A 21,053-nucleotide genomic window follows, 5' to 3' on the forward strand; every position below is an offset into this window, starting at 1 on the left:
CGGCGGAGCGGGCGGCCGCGGGCGCCGCCGCCTCCTCCTCCATGGCTGTTTACCCGGCTGCATTGTGGGAGTTTGACCTCCGCCGCCGCCAACCGCCGCCTCAGCTTGCGCCGCCGCCGCCGCCGCCGCGCACGCCATGGGAGCCGTGACTGACGGTGAGGCCCGCTCCCTGCCGCTCCGGCCCGCTCCCCGGGGCCGCGCGGCCTCCCGGCCCCCGCCGCCGCCTGCCCCGAGACCCCCGGCCTCCCCCGCCGCTTCCAGGAGCCCCTTGGCCTCCCCGATCGGGCCCCTCGGAGACCCGGGCTTTCCCGGCCGCTTCCCCCGAGCCCTTGGGCCTCTCCCCGGAGCCCTCCCCGTCCCCCTCGGAGCCCCGCGAACTCCGCGGCCCGCTCTCCCGAGGCCGCGCGGGGCTTGGGGAGGGTGCGCTGGGAGGATCGTCGAGGGGCCGGGAGCACACGTGGGGGCCCGGGGAGGCCGGCAGCTATGCGCGGGCGGATGGTACCCGGAAGGGGTCCAGGGTGTCGGAGGATGTGGTGAGGGAGCACTGGGTGGGGGTGATGGGGCCCGAGGGGCGGCGAAGGGGAGGAAGGGGTGGAGGCCTTGCAGCCGGGGGTCCGGAGGACCTTTGGAGAGCTGAAAGGGAGTGGGAACTCCGGGGATGGGCCGAGGGTTTCGGGCCAAGTCGGAAAGAAGGGAGTCCCGGGACAATAGTACCAGGGGTGTCAGCGCACAGAGAGTGATACCTGGAGGAGTCCTCTGGACAGACTGGGAAGGTCCCCCAGACCATGGGGTGGATCGCACTGAGGCCTGAGAACTAGCCCTGGCTTGGGGGTAGCGAGAGGGAGCTGGGGACAGTATCTAAAAAGAGTAGATGTGGACGGGGTGGCCGGAGGACAGCCAGGGACTGTGCCTGGGGTATTAAGAGGAGCCAGTATAGGGATGGGGCCACCTACGGTAGATCAGGACACTAGAAGATTCGTTTGTGTGTATGTCTTGGGGAGGGTGGTTTGTCTGCTGGAATGGAGTTGGGGGAGGGGCAGGGGCTGGGTTTCTGGAAAGTTGTGAGGACAGATTAGGAGGTCCCTCCATGTAAGGAGGGGCCCAGGGGCTGGTCTACAGATTGAGAGCAGAAATAGAGTGACACCTTGGGGAAGGTGGACAAGCATGATGGGCAACTGGAGGGAGAATCTAAGAAGGTATCCAGTTAAGGAGTAAGGAAGTCCTTTGACATTTGGGAAGGGGCGACCTAGGGGTGCAGGGTCTATTTGAAGAAAGAGTGGCCACTAACCTTAGATGCCTATAGAGAGGCCATTTCTGAAGAGTGGGAGGTAGACAGAGTTTCTGCCTTGAAGGACCAGGCCACTGGGGGGAAGAGTAATAGGCCCAAATTTGTGATCATGATGAGGAGTAATGAAGTGAAGTCTCTTCCAAGGTCCAGTTAAAACTTCGCTGCATTCCAGTTTCATTTATTCAGTAGATATTTATCCCACCTGGGCTAGGCCTTGGGCTTAACAGCCCAGAACCAACAGGCAAGACCTTTTCCTCCTCTGAGGTCACAGTCTGGTGGGAAAAACACATGAGATAATTAGTTTTCACGGTGGCAAACGTTACTACAGAGGAAGTTCAAGGTTCGGAACTGTAGAAGCATGTAACAAAGATTGCTTATCCATTCTCAGAGATCAGAAAGCCTCCCTGAAACAGTTCCTCTTAATCCCGTTTTTTGAAGGATAACTAGGTGTAGTTGGCTTGGTATGCCAGGTGGAGAGCTACTTGTGCAAAGGCCACAAAGCATTGGAAGAACTCAAAGATGGTAAGTATTGGCTAGAAGTTAGAAAGTTATGAGCCAGAAATTTTTGAGGGCAATGGGAAACCATTAAAAGTTTTCTTAGCATTGGTGGGATGTCATCAGATTTGCATCAAAAACAACCACCACACTCTACTATGTGAAAAGTGACGAGGGGAAGGGAAAGTGAGGAGTTAAGTAAGTGGCCTCTCTCCTTTCTACCATCTATATAGTATGTTAGTATGTCAAGCATGTTCTAATTATTATCCCCACTTTACAGATGACACTGGGACACAACGAGGTGAAGTAACTTGCCCCAGGTTGCACAGGTAGCAAGTTACAGAGCCTGAGCTCCACATCAAGCAGTCTGGCTCAGAGTTCTTCCTCTTCCCCCTTGTGCATCCTGTCTCTCAGCTACAGCTGCCATGGTCCTAGTGAGAGATGATGGAGGCTGGGACCAAGAGGGACTGCAGAGAAGTAGACAGGCGGGAGAGAAATTTATGAGGTCAAATGTCAGGAGATCGAATGGATATGAGGGGAAGGGCCGAGGACTACCCCTGGTTTCTGATTGGAAACTTCTCTATTCATTGAAGTAGGCAACGGCAGGGGAGAGAGGTTTTGTCAAGGGAAATGGAGAGGGAAGATGAGTTCTAGTAAACGTACTGATTGCAGTCAAATGCTCCCTACATCCAAAGAGGCCATCAGAATCCGCACTCTGCCACTTAAAAGCAGTCTGACCGGGCTTCCCTGGTGGCGCAGTGGTTGAGAGTCCGCCTGCCGATGCAGGGGACATGGGTTCGTGCCCCGGTCCAGGAAGATCCCACATGCCGCGGAGCGGCTGGGCCCGTGAGCCATGGCCGCTGAGCCTGCGCGTCCGGAGCCTGTGCTCCGCAACGGGAGAGGCCACAGCAGTGAGAGGCCCGCGTACCGCAAAAAAAAAAGCAGTCTGACCTTGTGCAGGTTAATTAACCTCTTTGAGCCTCACTTTCATTCCTTGTAAATGGGGATAATAATACAGTCTACCTCATAGGCTGGTTTTGAGAATTAGATGCAGTAAAAGTTGTGAAATGCTTTGCACTGCATCTGATACATAGTAATGTTCAGTAAATACTATTAAATGTAAGAGTTGGTTTACTTGCCTCTCCTCCACTTTCCTTTGATGAGGACTGTGCCTTCTCCCTCTCTTTTATCTGTGCAGGTTGCCACTCCCTGCCTTTTCTGCCTGGTGACTGCCCATTTATTCTTCAGGACTCGCATCAAATATTCTCTGCTCTTAACCAGTTGATCTTTCACCTATTAACCATATTATCTTATGTATATTTCTGCTCTAGCCCTTAATACTTAATTTACTTATATGGCATATTCCAGAAAATATTTAAAGCAGCTCATTATAATGAGAAAACGTTAAAATAAATGGATGAGGAAACAAGGCAAAAAGATCACGACTAGTAGAAACAAGAAGTTAGAAGTGGGGTGATCCTTGTAATCGGGGTCAAATCTGTGTGTTAATTAAAGGTGCAAGTGACTTGTTTCCCTAGCTGTCCGTACCAAGAGGCAGGACCTAGGCCATCCTGTGATCTAGTGTTCATGAGAGCAGGAAGGCAACACTAGATAGATACCCAGGACAAGCAGTGGGTTTGTTTTGTTTTGTTTTTTAAATTTTTTTTAATGTTTTTTTTTAATTTAAACACTAAAAAATAAGCTTCTCTTTAGGGTCCTCATAAAGAAAAGCCAGTGTCATATCCTTAACCTGTTTTTAGCACTGAGGATCATAAAACTGTTTTTTAGCACATGCCTTACTAGGTCAAAGAAGGCTAAATCACAACTTAGAAAGGCATTCCAAAGCAGATAGACCATGTGGTTTAGGTGAAGAACTCTGCTGGTCTGCCTTACTTCAGAGCAAGGTTTTTTGGCTTTTTTTGTTTTAAGAATTATCTAGACCATAGAGGAAAGGACAAGCCACAACTTCTTTAGGTAATCTTGGTAAACTTGATTTTCCTCAGCTGAGCTTTTGGTAAGAATCAAGCAGGAGTGAGTGATACATAATGTAAGTATCTATTACATGCCTCCCAAGCACAGTGCTGGTTATAACAGTAGACTGTATAGAGGAAGGCCCGACTCTCACTTGGGGGAGGGAAGCAACAGCATGCAATCAAGTAAGTAAGATAATTTCTGAGAAAGAGCATAATTTGGTTCTGAGAATGAACTAGATGGAATAAGAGAGAGTAATGGGGGAGGGCTGTGGAGAGTTAGGTTAAAATCAGGTGCTCAGGTGTGACCTCTGATAAGTGATGTTTACGATAAGACCTGAAGGGGTCCTCTGCCACATGAACAGCCAAGGAAAGTATTCCAGATAGAGGCAACAACTAGTGCAAAGGCCTGAGGTGCAGACAAGCTCTGCGCCCTTTAAGGAAGATAGGGAAGGCCACTGGGGCTGGATCCAGGTGGACCAGGACGGGTGGGATACAAAAGGAGGTCAGAGAGCCTTGCAGGCTATGGAAAGGAGATCAGGTTTTCTTCTGTGGGCACTCGGAAGTGATCGGAGGGTTTCAAGCAGAAGAGTTAGTGATACGATACATCTTTTGGGTCATTCTGGGTTGCTGTATAGAGAATGGATTCTAGGAAGGCAAGAATGGAAACAGGGAGGCCAACGAGAAGTACTCCAAGGTGGGCTTGGATTAGGATGATGACATGACAGTCGAGAGGACTGAGGAGTGGGTGGCCTCCATATTTCTATCTTCCTCCTGAAAAGGTCTTGAAGAAGTTCCAATACCTGTCTCTGGAGACTAGAGGAGGGCTGATGTCCTCTTCCAAGTTTGAGTGCCTCGCAAGGTGCTGTGCCTTCATGTAGTCCTTACATCTGGGTTTGCATATCCAATTGGACTGGGAGCCCTTGGAGGAGAAACTTTATTTCCTGTACAAGGACACATTGGTTAATTGGAGGAACTGCCCTCTTCAAAGGGAAGGAGAGAGACGCTATATTGTTACCTATACTGAACTATAAATATTATCACCAATACCGTTGCCTTTAAATGGACAAGTGGAAGTCCTGGGAAGTTAGTGGCTTACTGTCATATAGCTAGTTATTGGCAAAGCCATTCTCTCTTCTCTGTTGCCACCCCAGCATTCTGGCTAACTGGAAAACAGTTTAGATGTTGTTACTGTTAATTTAAACTATGTTCACAGTTTGTGTTTTGTATGTGTTAATTTAAAGGGTGTTAAACAGTGTTAGTACTCCGATAGAAAGCATTTCAGAAGCACTTTTTTCAGTACAGAGAACATTAGGTATATATCTTGATATGCCAGAGCCACAGATGGGAGATGAGAAGGGGGTTGGGGAGCGGGATGTGACTGTACACTCCATTTCATAGAGCATGTTGGTTTTGACAGTGTTTTTTGTTGTTGTTGTTGTTTATTAAATTAGAAAGTGTCATGCATGGATAATATGCTTGTTAAAACTTGAAATAGTGGTTTTTAACATGGCCATGAACAATATGACAGTAATGGAATGGCACTATGACTTTTCTAATAATGTAATTGTGTATATATTCCTCTGACTGCAGAGGTGACACTACTCATCTGTAAAAGGAAGATAATAATACATACTTTATAGGGTGTTTTCAAGGATAAAGCGTGATTAATATATGTAAAGCACTTCGAAGTTGAGTGACCATTTAATTGATTGTCCAAACGAGGACACTTTTCAGAGTGAAAGGAAACAAGCAAGAGGTATGGTCATCAAATAAAAGAGTGTACAGGGCTTCCCTGGTGGCGCAGTGGTTGGGGGTCTGCCTGCCGATGCAGGGGACATGGGTTCATGCCCCGGTCCGGGAGGATCCCACATGCCGCGGAGCGGCTGGGCCCGTGAGCCATGGCCGCTGAGCCTGCGCGTCCGGAGCCTGTGCTCCGCAATGGGAGAGGCCACAACAGTGAGAGGCCCGCGTAGCACAAAAAAAAAAGAGTGTACAAACGCTACGTGTCTGCTGCTGCCGCTATTCCAATCTCAACTGCTGATCCAAAGTTAGATATTTGTGGCCAAGGAGTTTGCTTGGCTTTTTTTTTCACTAGTGCCAATGGATTTGCCCACTTTTTGCCCTCATCTGTGGTCCCAGCACAGGGGTTTCTGAAGCAGTTCAAATATAAAATAATACTTCTTTAGCCAAGATAAAAGGTATCTCAAAGCAAGATTGGAGTTTCAACCTTGACTTTATTAGGGCCATACTCTAAACATTTAAATAAATCTAGAGAAAAACAAAGGCCCTCAACATTCATTTTTTTGCTTTTCTTTTTTTAATGTTTAATTTAATTTTGGTTTATGTAATTTACTTTGGTATCAGCAATTTATTTAGACTGGGCCTAAGTGTCTCCCGAGAGATCCATATTTACATGGAAGAGTCAAACCATCTGTTTATTCTTTCCACCTGACTTCTTTGTGTCTTAATATTGTTGGCCTTAAAAGTTGTTTTAATGACTTTAAGCTTCTTAAAAGGAGGGGCTAGGTGTTATTTTACCAGGAGGAATCCAACACAATGGGATATATGTAATTCAGCTTAATAACCCATAAGCGATGGTGATCTAGTGATGACTCTTAAGAAGAATCTACACACACGTTGTTTTTACATGGCCTTCGTCTCTCCTCCAGTTAATAGGTCAAGCCAGTTTTCTTTTTTCTTGTTAACACATCATAGATTTATTGAAGAACACTGATGAGAATTTTTAATACAGAAAAAGTGAAGAAAAATACCTCAAGATGACCAATAAGCTCTCTATCCAGATAACGACGGTTGATACTGTGAGGAAGACAAATAATACACGTTAGGAAATTCAAGAAGAAATGTACCAAGCGACAAGTGAAAACCTTCCCCTCTTCACCTTCCACTGCTAATCCCACTCCCCAGAGGTAGTCAGTGTAAGGGGTTTTTTGTGTGCCCTTCCAGAATGGTTTTTAAATGCCATAAAAGGCAAAAAACACCTTCGCGGGCGTCAAACTCCTGAGTTCGAGTCCCAGCTCTCCTCCTTCTTGTGGCATTTAATTTGGACAAGTAACTTTCAGCTCCTTCATTGGTAAATAAGGGTAACATCCACTTTATAGGGCTCTTGTGAGGATAACTTAGCATATTATAAGCGTTATGTGTATGTTAGTTGGTGTGCTGGTATGCACGTATAAAGTTTACACAAACGTTTACATGCTCTTTTGAACTATACTTCCATAATTAATGACACATTTTTGAGTTCTTTTGGAGCTTTTTCTGCCTTATTCTTTTGTGATATTCTGTTGTTGTTGTTTTTTAATTAATCTCCTTGTAAACATTTTTTTTTTTTTTTGGCGGTATGCGGGCCTCTCACTTTTGTGGCCTCTCCCGTTGCGGAGCACAGGCTCCGGACGCGCAGGCTCAGCGGCCATGGCTCACGGGCCCAGCCGCTCTGCGGCATGTGGGATCTTCCCGGATCGGGGCACGAACCCGTGTCCCCTGCATCGGCAGGCGGACTCCCAACCACTGCGCCACCAGGGAAGCCCAACATTTTTTTTTTTTTTCTGTTTTTTACTCTTACAAATAGTATGACTGGAGATATATGCATAGTTGTCTTCGTACACTTGTGGGAATCATTTCTAGAAGACAGGTCAAGGGTATATGTATTCTTAATTAAAATACATATCGCCTCATTGGTTTCCTAGTAGCTGTTTTTTCCTGTGTAATCTTATCTCCAGTTATCCCTTCCTGTGGTTTTCAGTTTGGATCCAGAATGTTTAGGAACACCAAGAAAAAGCCAGTGGGGTGTTTGTGTGCCTGCAGAATTTCTTGCTAAACTGCCTTCAGAGAGGAAATGCTGATCCTCACTGTTAGATCACAGAATTGCTATTTCTTGAAAGCAGGTGAGATCGGGAGCTGTGCGGTCTAGCAGATCGGCGGGCACGCTTGATGGTAGCTTAGCCCTAGGAGGAAGTTACATAACAGGTTCTTATCACTGGTTGTCAAGCCTTGACATGTCCCTTAAGTGTTTTGGAACTTGGCTCACCATTATCTTCCAAATTGTTCTTCTCTTTCCTTTTTTCAGTATTTGCTCCAAGAAGGTATGAAAACTTGTTTTGTAATCAAGGTTTTAATAGCCACTTTGAGGGAATAACAATTAGGGGTTTTGAAAGCAGTGTTAGTCTGGGTTTAAGAGAGATTGTCCTTTCCACACTAAAATGAGAAAATTCCTTAGATGGCTGTGTCATCCAACCAGAGGCTCGGACATGGAGAGTTGGTTTAGTGACTGTAAAGCAGTCATTTCTTCCAGCCTGTTTATGGAAAATTGGGCATTAAAATCTAACCCTTTAAAAGGACTTCTTGATGTATTTCTTCTAGGTAGAAAGTGGCGTATAAGACAGGCAAGGGTCTAAAATACATCCCAGTTTTTTGAGTAAATATTTGCTTATCGCCATGCATGTGTCATAACTGATTTGAAAGTGACTTCTGAATGGCAGACATTTTGTAGATATAATTATGGCACACATATAACTGAATCCAGTAGGAAATCTTCCTACGAGCCTAAAATTAGGTGGAAAACCACCACTCTCAGAGCAGATGTTAGGTATTTTGGTTTCAAGGCTTTTCCCAGACGGTTTTGATCCTCGTGGTCAGTTAAGAAAGTAATTGGGACAACTGAGGAATGATGTTGATAACATCACTGAAATCGTTTCTAAGCCATCTTCACCATTTTTACAGGTGGACCAAGGCCCGCCAGGATTAATATTAGCATCCAGATTGCTTACAGAGAGTTTCAGCATGATAATTTATGGAGTCAATGTATATAGTAAACAGAACATGTTTAGGTGTGTTCAATCTAGAGCTAATTGAGGAGGTACCATTAAAAATAACAATGCTGGTATCACACACGCTGGGAACCATCAGCAGCTGGCCATCTTTAAATTTAAAAAGAACAGAGGCTGTTTTCAAACTGGCAACTTACCCTTTGGTTTTATTTTGTTGCTGTTGGAGCTGTGCTCTGTACTCTATGTATGTTATTTCAGTCATCCTCATCCCCAGAGAATTTCCTAGGCAGCAACTGCCTATGCAGTTGAAGCTAGAAATATCATGACCTTACAGTACAAAGTTTGAGACAAGCAAATTTGTGAGAAATCATAACTGGACAAAACTTTGTATGCATAATATATATCTACATGGGTATATAGATGTATCTATAGATATATCTCCAACATGTACTCACTTTTTAACATTAAGTTGTGAATTAAATTTAACATGAAGATAAGAATAACTTTTTTTCCCCTTTTTTTCTTTCCTACAATGAACAGGCATCATGCTTCTCTGTACACTTTTATTTCCATAAAGTTTCACAGCAGTCCTATGAAGTGGATAGTTTTATTCCCAGTTTTACAGGTGAAGTTAAAAGTTGGTCACAAACACAAAGTAAACACTGTGGACTAACCAGAACGTTGGACCCAGGTTTTGACTTCTGGCCCAGGGTCTGGCTGTGAAGACATGCTCTGTAGACAAGAGGGATAGGACTGAAGTAGGAGAAAGACCCGTGAATGCCTGGACAGCGAATCCCCCGTTTCAACAGAACTCATCAGACTGCACTCCTCCTCGTGCCGGCCAGTGTTGGCCCTGGCCCCTGCCTTTCGTAATTTGCCTACCGGGACCTGCGATTCTAATCTCTGCTTTAATTCATGGCATTTTAGCTCGTACTGCGTATGCTTTGGTAGCCTCCTAGATGCTTCACAGCTGCGTTCCATTTTGTACACTCTGCCCTCAACTTGATCCTCCTAGAAAGTCCAGCCATGAATCTTCAGCAACTCCAACTTGTTGCCTTCCAGAGAGGTCCAAGTCTACCAGGATGGCATTTACTAGTGTGGACTCCCATAATCTGACCTCTAACTGCCTTTATGAACTTGGGTCTCGATGATATCTGTCTTCACACACATCCAGCCCCCCTGTTGTCCTAGAGTACTCACAGCCAGATCCAGCCTTGCATTCCACACCTCTGCCTTAGCTCACAGCTTTCTCCCTGCCTGCTGGGGGTGGGGATGGGGAGTAGGGAAACAACTTTAGCTTGCTTTCTTCGTTTCTAACACTTCTATTGAGGTATAATTGATATATAAAGAACTACACATACTGTGTACAATTTGATGCATTTGGGCATATACAAACACCACAATTATAGCTTGCTTTTTCAAACAACAGCTAACAGATTTTGAGTACCTATATGGTTCAAAAAACAAATAATATAAAAAATATTTCCCCATCTTCCAGCCTGTCCTCCAGCTCCCCACCTGATACTGCCCCAATTCCTTGATAACCCCTTTTATTAGCTTCTTGTATAGCATTCCAGGATATCTATGTGAATATAAACACATGAATATATATACTTATTTCCCCCCATTTCTATATGAAAAGAAACATGCCGTAAATATGATTCTTCACCTTACTCTTTTAACAAGTTGTATTAAGTGGTCTCTCTCTCCCAGTACACAGATGTTTCCTCATTCTTTGTTTTTTTATCGCTTCTTAGTATTCCATCATATTCTTATGTCGAAATTTATCTAACCCCCTGTTGATGAACATGTCATATTGCATATAGGCAAGTATATCTAGGATTTTTGTGTCAAAGAGTACATATTATTTGAAATTTTGATAGATACTATTAAAATGCCTTTTGGCTTTTTTGACTGATGATTTTCAAGTATCAAAAGAGCAGCTCAGGGCCTCCCTGGTGGCGCAGTGGTTGAGAGTCCGCCTGCCGATGCAGGGGATACGGGTTCGTGCCCCGGTCTGGGAGGATCCCATATGCCGCGGAGCGGCTGGGCCCGTGAGCCATGGCCGCTGGGCCTGCGCGTCCGGAGCCTGTGCTCCGCAACGGGAGAGGCCACAACAGTGAGAGGCCCGCATACCGCAAAAAGAAAAAAAAAAAAAAAGAGCAGCTCAAAATCCTCTTTCCCTGTTCCCCCCAAGCTAAGGGAAGCTCTCCTCTTAATCTCCTGCTGTGTGTGTCATTCATTTAACAATCACAGCCTCCTCTGTGTGTGTGTGTGTATTCATATGGGTGTTACTTCTCCAACTAGAGTGAAGGAGCTCAGGTCTTTACTTCATGTCCTCAGAACTTAGTCCGGTACCTATGGACACATCTGCTCATTGATCAAATTATTCATGTCTTTTGTACAATTGGGGAAATCTCTGCTATGGACCTGAAAATAAGATGATTGCTGCTAGTCCTTGTTAGTGTTTTATTGAGACAAACTCTGGAGGGCAGATGGTCCCAGGCAGGCACCACAAATCCAATTTAAAAATCTTTACTGAGTATCAGAAATGTAAAGACACAGTGTGAGAGGCTGGAGAGCAAACAGAATGAAGAAGACATAGAATGGGCCCTGACTAACCTTTTTCCCAAGTTTATTTGGCCTGTACAAGGCTTTAAACATTTTTCAAAAATTTCTGTAATTAGGATATTACATACATATATAAAAAGTGCGCAGATCTTAAGTATGCAGCTGAAAAGATCACAAAATGTATTTGAAACATTTTTAGTTAGTCACCAAACTTTAAAAATCTCTTGAAAAGCCAGCTCTGGTACTAGCTTCCCCCTTTATGTACTTACTCCTCAATTTCCTTACTCCCTATTCCCTGAATTCACTTACATTTGAAATCCCTGGTCCTCAATAAAGTAGGCTGCCTGGGTATCTGAGAGGAAAATGGGGTTCCTTGGGGGCTTGGAAGATTAGAGATAAGAAGATCAAAAAGAAACTAAACAGCCTCAATTGACCACTGGATTGCTCACCCACTGAATGTTTACTTTTAACAAAGTTAAAACATTCGTGATTTTAGAAAATCAATTTCATTTTCTGCATTTTAATCTCTTCAAGGACTGTGTTTTGTCCTTAGTCTCCTCAAATAACATTGTTGGTGGTTAAATAAGGAAAGCATTAGTTTATATTTTAAAGTGTAAAATTGAAACACTTGATGAATCTGTAGCTTGAGCCATCTGTCAAAGCCATGACTCTGAGAAAAATACCTAATTCTAAAAATGTTTATCTGATGTCACAGAATAGATTTTAAAACTGGAGCCATCTGCCTTCCAAAGTTTATCTCTGTTGCACCTGCGCTCAGAAATACTTCTGCCTACACACAGGAACTATTGTTTAAAGATTTTGCTGTATTCATCCTGCAGGCTCTCCAGGAATTATTCACACTTTAAAAATTATTTTTTTTAGATGCACGCACATGGTAAAAAACAAATCCTACAAAGTCATATAAAAATTAAATCCCTTCTCATCCTGTATCTGTAATCCCTCTCACCAGAAGCAGCCACTGTTACCAGTTTCTTGTGGATTCTTCCAAAGATATTCTCTGAATACACAAACACATATATGTGATGGGCGCACATATACACACATGGCCTCCCCCTTTTCTACACAAATGGCAGCAAACTGTGTGTTTCTCTGCACCTGTTTTGTTTTCATTTTATTTAACATATCTAAGGAGATTTTTTTGATATCCGTATATACATCCACACTGTTCTTTTGGCTGCATATTATTACATTTAATGAATGTTTCCTAATTTATCCAGTCTCTTACTGGTGAATGTTTAGGTTTGCAATCTTTCTACCACAAGCAGCACTGTTAAGAACGTCCCTTTACATTTATCTTTGTGCATGGGTGCACATGTATCTATAGGATGAATTCCTAGAACTGGAATAATGGGGTCAGAAAGGTATGTGCGTTTTGAATATTGTCTTATTGGTCAGCTGCCCTGCAAAGAGTGTACCAGTTTGCATTCCATCAGTGTGCGTAAGTGCAATTTCTCAACACCTTTGCCATCACTGATTAAGTGCGATTTCTCAACACCTTTGCTATCACTGATTATCAGGTCTTTGATCTTTGCCAATACGATAGATGAAAGTGATACCTTATTGTGGTTTCAATTTGCGTTTCTCTTGTTATGATCCAGCATTATCTTGTCCAGGAAGAACACTAGGTCAGGGCTGCCAGGCAGACCCTTTGGGGCCCCACCTGTTACTCATCATTATCATCTGCACTGCTTTTCTATTCCTTTTTCTCTTTTTTCTTTTCCTTGGAACAAAAGTGAGACAGACTTATTTAAAAAAAAAGTCCTCATGGGGAAAGAAACATTACAGATATAATAACTAAATTATACTTTTTGGGGGACTTCCCTGGTGGTGCACTGGTTAAGAATCTGCCTGCCAATGCAGGGGACATAGGTTCAGAGCCCTGGTCCGCGAAGATCCCACATGCCACGGAGCAACTAAGCCCGTGCGCCACAACTACTGAACCTGCGCGCTATAGCCCGTGTGCCATAAGTACTGAAGCCCACACGCCTAGAGCCTGTGCTCCGCAACAAGAGAAGCCACCGCAATGAGAAGCCCGCGCGCCGCAACCAAGAGTAGCCCCCGCTCGCCACAGCTAGAGAAAGCCCTTGTGCAGCAACGAAGACCCAACGCAGCCAAAAATGAATAAATAAAATAAATTTATTTTAAAAACTACACTTAAAAAAAAAAAAAAAAACAGGGCTTCCCTGGTGGCACAGTGTTTGAGAGTCCGCCTGCCGATGCAGGGGACACGGGTTCCTGCCCCGGTCCGGGAAGATCCCACATGCCGCGGAGCGGCTGGGCCCGTGAGCCATGGCCGCTGAGCCTGCGCGTCCGGAGCCTGTGCTCCACAACGGGAGAGGCCACAACAGTGAGAGGCCCGTGGTAAACCTATTCCTTTTTCTCTGACCCATCTCATTCTCTTTTCCTATTCTGCCACTACATCTTTTAAATCTTCTTTTCTTTCTTTTCCTTTTACCAGTACCTCACACCTAGTCAGAGACATGAATGCTTTAGACTTCCTTCTGTCTGAACAGGTTTTTCAAAAAAAAGTTCTCCGAGAATTATTGGCTTATTTCCCTGGTAGTACCTGAAAATTATCTCTACTCAACAATCCGGCAGTAGAATGCCAGTTCTGTGAGGGCAAGGCTTTTTTCTGCTATAACCCTAGCCCCTAAAACAGTGCCTGACACAAACACTTAATAACTTTCCATATATATATATATATATATATATATATATATATATATATAAATTTTCTTTTGGATTAATGAATGAGTAATGGTATTGGTTATTTCCCCCGAAAGTTAACAAGAGCCAGACAGTCATTTTAATTCACATTGTTCTTTCCTCCAGACGAAGTCATACGGAAGCGTCTCCTAATTGATGGAGATGGCGCTGGAGATGATCGGAGAATTAATCTGCTAGTGAAAAGTTTCATTAAATGGTGCAACTCTGGATCCCAGGAAGAGGGGTATTTCATTTTGCTGTTGTTTCTATACTACTGTCCTGGTGTGAATTTTTTAGACCATATATACAGTCCTGTTAATATTTCAAATTTTCACTCACCTTAAATGTCCAATGGAGTCAACTCAGTTAATCCAGAGTAGACTTTTCTGGCCTTCTCTTCAGAGGCCTGCTTTATGTTCATTAAAATGTGCAGAAGGCATAGTGGTAAGAAATGAAGGTGAAATTCAGACTCATTACTTTGGTCACTTTTAAAAGCAGATAAGTGTTTAGTAAGACAAAATATCTAAATGAAATTTTCTCTTTTTAACATACTAATAAAAGTTGCTGCAAGGTTTTATATTTTTGATAATTTTTTAACTTAAAATTTTTTTCAGCATTTGAACTAGCTTTTCACATAGATAAATAATTGTATAGAGTGAAAAAATTATGAGAACAGAATTGTGAAGATAAAAACCATCTTAATCAAAACATTTTAAAAAGGATTTTAAACAAAATTCAACAAATAGTTGTTTGAATTAAGCTTATATTGCTAAGATCTACAGTCCCATCTTTGCATTTGTAACTGATACAGTTTATAAATTCAAGTAAACCACATTTGGAAAAAGAAAACATAAGGGACATATTCTAAATTTTTTTTAAATAAAGAAAATTATTCTCTCAGAACCTGGTATAATTTACTTGGCAAATCTGTGCCTGCATTATAATACTTCAACTGGAAATCCACAAAAATCTTTTTTCTTTTTCTCTCTTTTTTTTGTTAGATACAGCCAGTACCAACGTATGCTGAGCACACTGTCCCAATGTGAATTTTCAATGGGCAAAACTTTGCTGGTATATGATATGAATCTCAGAGAAATGGAAAATTATGAAAAAATTTACAAAGAAATAGGTAAGGAAACTTAATTGTTGTTTCTATCTGTAATTGTAATTTTTATGGTCTAAGGGAAATAATATCTGCTAACATTTTTCTTTGGTTAGTGGTAAAATAATAACAATAACAACATTAAGTGAAAGAATGTATTCTAAAATGATAATGTAATACTTTGGGTTACAGCTATTTTTTAAATGCCAGCATCTATTTTATTAGCAATGAAACTTAATTTAAAAACATATTTTTAAATTGAAAATGCGGGGAGATTATACATGTTGTTATAACTATCTTAAAAAAAATAACCTTTTATTAGAATGTAGCATTGCTGGAGCACATGAAAAAATTGCTGAGTGCAAAAAGCAAATTCTTCAAGCAAAACGAATACGAAAAAATCGCCAAGGTAAGGGTTTTGTGGGATTTAGTGTGCAAATACTTTATTACTGACTAGTATTTTCATGCAGTTTTTAACATTGTGAGGGGAAACCTTCAGCTAGAATCAACCTGAATTATAAAAAAGAATTATGAGTCAAACTTAATTCTTTAAAACTATATTATTCTTTAAAATAGCAGAGAAGGAAGGTCATGCTGAAAAAAAAATTTGTTGTTGTTGGACTGTATTGGTTAAACAAGTATTTCTTTTATTTGTTTTTTTTTTGTTTTTTTTTTTACTGTACTCAGATCCCTTTGCCTAAATAGTGTTATGGTTAATGAGCAAAGGTAATTTATTTAGGGTTTTGTTTGGGGTTTTTTTGTTTGTTTAATGGAACTACTTTCAAAAAACAGAAAAGAATTTAAGCCCAGTGAATTTTTTTATATATATAAATTTATTTATGGCTGCGTCGGGTCTTAGCTGTTGCGCCTGGGCTTCTCCTTGTGGTGGCTTCTCTTGTTGCGGAGCACGGGCTCTAGGCGCACGGGGGTTGTGGTGCACCACGGCATGTGGGATCTTCCCGGACCAGGGCTGGAACCCGTGTCTCCTGCATTGGCAGGCGGATTCTTAACCACTGTGCCACCAGGGAAGTCCATAAGCCCAGTGAATTTTTATTAAGCACAATGCAAGCAAACATTTACAAGCTGCCTAAATTTCTAATAAGAGGAAAGATAAAGCTTAGTTTTGTTCTGATCTCTTGTTTTTATTTAGCGTCTATTTTAGTCCATAATAACTATTTCAAAATAATTTTAATGGCAGGGGCATTGTTCCTCCTATAATGTAAATTGAAAGAAAGATAAAAAAATATAATGTGTAGTCACAATTGTGACATATAAATGCAAAACTAGAAGTATATAGAGAATGTTAATGGTTATTTTGGAGTTGTGGGGGTTTTATGACTTAGGGGTTTTTTGTGGGTTTTTTTCTTTTTTTTACACTGTAATCCAAAAAATTTTTTATTAAAAATCACACTTATGGGCTTCCCTGGTGGCGCAGTGGTTGAGAGTCCGCCTGCTGATGCAGGGGACACGGGTTCGTGCCCCGGTCCGGGAAGATCCCACATGCCACGGAGCAGCTGGGCCCGTGAGCCATGGCCGCTGAGCCTGCGCGTCCGGAGCCTGTGCTCCGCAACGGGAGAGGCCACAACAGTGAGAGGCCCGCGTACAGAGAAAAAAAAAAAAAAAATCACACTTATAGCGAATTAATACACTGATTGCCAAAACAATGACTTTTACTTTTTTTTTCGCATTTTTTAAGTTTGTTTTTTTTTAACATCTTTATTGGAGTATAATTGCTTTACAATGGTGTGTTAGTTTCTGCTTTATAACAAAGCGAATCAGCTATACATATACATATATCCCCATATCTCCACCATCTTGCATCTGCCTCCCGCCCTCCATGCCACCCCTCTAGGTGGTCACAAAGCACCGAGCTCATCTCCCTGTGCTATGTGGCTGCTTCCCACTAGCTATCTATTTTACATTTGGTAGTGTATATATGTCCATGCCAGTCTCTCACTTCGTCCCAGCTTACCCTTCCCCCTCCCTGTGTCCTTGAATCCATTCTCTACGTCTGCCTCTTTATTCCTGTCCTGACCCTAGGTTTTTCAGAACCTTTTTTTTTTTTTAGATTCCATATATATGTGTTAGCATACGGTATTTGTTTTTCTCTTTCTGACTTACTTCACTCTGTGTGACAGACTCTAGGGCCATCCACCTCACTACAAATAACTCAGTTTTATTTCTTTTTATGGCTGAGTAATATTCCATTGTATATATGTGCCACATCTTCTTTATCCATTCATCTGTCGATGGACACTTAGGTTGCTTCCATATCCTGGCTATTGTAAATAGAGCTGCAATGAATATTGTGGTACATGAACCTTTTTTTAAAAAAATTAATTTATTTTTTGGCTATGTTGGGTCTTCGTTTCTGTACGAGGGCTTTCTCTAGTTGTGGCAAGCGGGGGCCACTTTTCATCGCGGTGCACGGGCCTCTCACTATCGCGGCCTCTCTTGCTGCAGAGCACAGGCTTCCAGACACGCAGGCTCAGCAGCTGTGGCTCACGGGCCCAGTTGCTCCGCGGAACGTGGGATCTTCCCAGACCAGGGCTCGAACCCATGTCCCCTGCATTGGCAGGCAGATTCTCAACCACTGCGCCACCAGGGAAGCCCTGTGGTACATGACTCTTGAATTTTACTTTTTAATGAGCTAATTAAGATATTTAATTCCTAATTCCTTATTTTTATTTTTTTTAATTTTTTTTCTGCGGTATGCGGGCCCCTCACTGTTGTGGCCTCTCCCGTTCCAGAGCACAGGCTCTGGATGCGCAGGCTCAGCGGCCATGGCTCAAGGGCCCAGCCGCTCCGCGGCATGTGGGATCTTCCTGGACCGGGGCACGAACCCATGTCCCCTGCATCGGCAGGCAGACTCTCAACCACTGCGCCACCGTGGAAAACCCCTAATTCCTTATTTTTAAAAGGTGGTTTGTGAATTCAGTCTAAAATGCATGTGGTCAGGTTGCAGTGGCCAATTTAGAGCAGGATATACCAACTTACTTAAGAATTAATGTCAATTTACAGTATTTTTATTGATTAAAGAAACTTTTAAATAAATGTGCCACATATCATTTCATAGGAAAACTTAACAGGAGTTACATGACTTATCTTGGAGTTCTCAGTGGAGCAGAAACAAAGTTCCTGAACTATAAATCATTTCTAAGTTTATGAGATCTTTACCTTTGAAATGAGTGAGAAGTATAATTTTCTGTTGTCTAAGATCTGAAATTAATGGTAGGAGATAGATATATAGATATATAGATATATAGATATATACACCTTGCTGATCTTCTATTTGCTGGGCAAATAGGGAATAAGATCCTCTTCAGAATCAGTTCACTTGATGATCAATAATGACTTAAGTTCACTTACGTTTATGCTAGCCTCTTGTATTCTGCCCAGGCATAGGTAAATGGAAAAACAGAGTGGAGGTAAAATCCTTGTTTGGAATACTGTTGAAGTCATGTATCCTTGAAATTATAATTCGATCAAGAGAAACTGACGATACTCTGTCTATCCTTCAGTGTTTCCACTTCTTTATGTACTAAGAAAGTGAATAGGAGAGACCTGTGATGTTAGACATTTTGGTTTGATAACAAGTTTCAAAAAACCTTATTTTAGTAAACATTTTTATATCTTTCAGAATATGATGCATTGGCAAAAGTGATCCAGCGTCATCCAGACAGGCATGAGACATTAAAGTAAGTTCAGAGTTTTACTCTTAAAGGAACTAATCTTTATACGTAAATGTTTACATACTAGTCTATGCATTCCATTTTTGTGGGAGTACATCATCAAAAGGAGGAGCCCGATCTTCAATAAAAAGAATTAACTAGATAAACACTTTTTAAACACAGATCTCAAAAACAATTAGTGAAAGGAAAACAGAAGACATATACAATGAATTTTAAATTATTCCTAAGTTTCGGAAATACATACAGAATAATAACCATTTATAAAAGTTAGGGCTCCCCAAATATTATATACTTATACTGTATATTATTTAGAGATACAAATATATGTGTAAAAAAGGATTAGAATGATATAGTGACTGCCTGAATGGGGAGTAGAGGAGGAGAAAAAGGCCCAGTTCAGAGGGCCAGGGGTAAAGGTCAAAGGGTATTTCAAGTTAATCTGCAATTTACCAAAAAAAAAAAAAAAACAGACTTGAAATAAGTATGACAAAATGTTAAAAGTTACCAACTCTTGGGGTTTGATATCCTATTATCAAGTTTTTCTATACTTTAAAAGTTACCTAAAATTTAATTTTAATGAAAATTAGTGCATATTTAGAAGTTAAGAAATCACCCTTAGTTTTAAGAGTCTCATCATAATGGAGTATTATAACTCCTTATCTTTTATTTTTAAAATAAATACTATTTAGTAACTAAAAAGTTAGATATTAATTATGAATTCTGTTCCCCCAATTAGCAAAATATAACACTATTTTATTTTTTTCAGGGAACTAGAGGCTCTGGGAAAAGAATTAGAGCATCTTTCACATATTAAAGAAAGTGTTGAAGATAAGGTATTTGCATGTGATATATGTTAGCCTTTGTGTTCTGTATAGGTTTATGGATCAATGTGTATTAATTTTTTTTTCTTATTAACACAGCTAGAATTGAGAAGGAAACAGTTTCACGTTCTTCTCAGTACCATCCATGAACTTCAGCAAACACTGGAAAGTAAGTAACAAGAGTCGCAAAATGAATGTCTGTGAAGATTTTTAAATGATCAGAGGCATGTCTTCTAAAATATACATTTTAAAGAGAGTGCACCTTCAGTTTCAGAACAGGAGTATAGCTGGATGACATTAGAAGGTACTCATGTTGTTCACCTTTCTGATTATATGCGGAAAAGCCTGAATAGGTATGATTTGAATACCTGTCTAGTGGTTTGTAAATTAAGAGAAATTTAAGCATGATAGATTTGGAACTGTTCTTGGTTTACTGTAGTACATTGCTATAAAGTAACAATTCAGGACCCAGGCAGGCAACAAGTGAAATAATCAATGCATAAATACATTTGCATTCTCAATGAACTAGGTGCTTTGGGGACCAGGGGACTTGCTCTTTGTATTGACTAAAGCCAATTTTTGTGTTTTCTGATCTTCTGATTGTTTGCAAAGAAGCCTAAGACCTAGATTTTTTTTTTTAAGTGAAGTCTATCACATAAATTTTGCATTTTGATTCAACTAATAACAACAACCAAAACAGGACTTTTAAAACCAAACCCAGTTGTGTGGGTCAATTACAGTCATAGGCAGCCATTTTGCCATTTTTGCTTTAAATATATTCGCTAATAAAGGATAAAAGTGTTTTCATGTATTCATTAAACATATAATTTAAGCAAATTTGATTAAAGTTTTATGTTTCTTTCTCAACTGCAGATGATGAAAAGCTCTCAGAGGTAGAAGAAGCTCAAGAAACAAGCATGGAAACTGATCCTAAACCATAGACCAACTAATCACTCACCATTCCCAAGAATATTGAAGTAGCAACATGATCTTAGTGTGTTCAGAATTTGTTGTGCTCTTGAGACATTTAAAGTTTTGGCAGTGAACTACGTTGCTTTTAAATTTTAATTCACAGTTCATTCATATTTCTTCACACAAAGGGAGATGACTTCATTATATATTTGTTTTTATTGAAGTGCCTTTTTTATACTTAAAAGATAGGAAGCAACACCCAAAAATGACTAATGAAATGTTTTCAAGCCAGGTATGTTAGTGCTCATTGGTATTCTAGGTAGTTTTTAACTGGTAACATTGATTTGCTCACAAAATAAGTGGAAGATAGTGAGAAGGTGGCATTTCTAGGATGTACCTGAGAAAATTAGTCAATTTCTGGAAATCGTTACCACTTTTGAAAATGAAGTCCATGAATAGGCTCTCAGGAGGGCTGTGAACTTATGAAATTATGTACAAAATGTTTGTGGTGTATGCTTATTGTGGGAGAGGTTCCATGATATTAAGAATCACTGATATCAGAGAAAGTAAATCGATATGCAAAACTTTCTAGATCTCTGTCCTTAATACTTGAGCAATGTGGTTTTTAAATGTTTTGTTGAAATGTTTTCTCTCTATCATTTTGTTCTGTAGGAGTCATTTTCAAGAG

At 41.2% G+C, this 21,053-nt stretch overlaps 1 protein-coding gene across 1 annotated transcript; it reads left to right on the plus strand.

The window, feature by feature from the left end:
- Positions 1–41: 41 nt before the first annotated feature.
- Positions 42–20,949, plus strand: THOC7 (THO complex subunit 7; the record flags this gene model as incomplete). The annotated part of the gene is given in 9 exon segments (XM_082639443.1): positions 42–71; positions 77–155; positions 13,965–14,082; positions 14,840–14,967; positions 15,263–15,349; positions 18,581–18,638; positions 19,399–19,465; positions 19,553–19,622; positions 20,327–20,949. Coding segments are annotated over 9 exon segments (705 nt in total). The 3' UTR covers positions 20,395–20,949.
- Between the last annotated feature and the right edge of the window lie 104 nt (positions 20,950–21,053).

This window comes from Mesoplodon mirus, assembly GCF_964341445.2.
Source record: "Mesoplodon mirus genome assembly, chromosome: 12".
NCBI lineage: Eukaryota > Metazoa > Chordata > Mammalia > Artiodactyla > Ziphiidae > Mesoplodon > Mesoplodon mirus.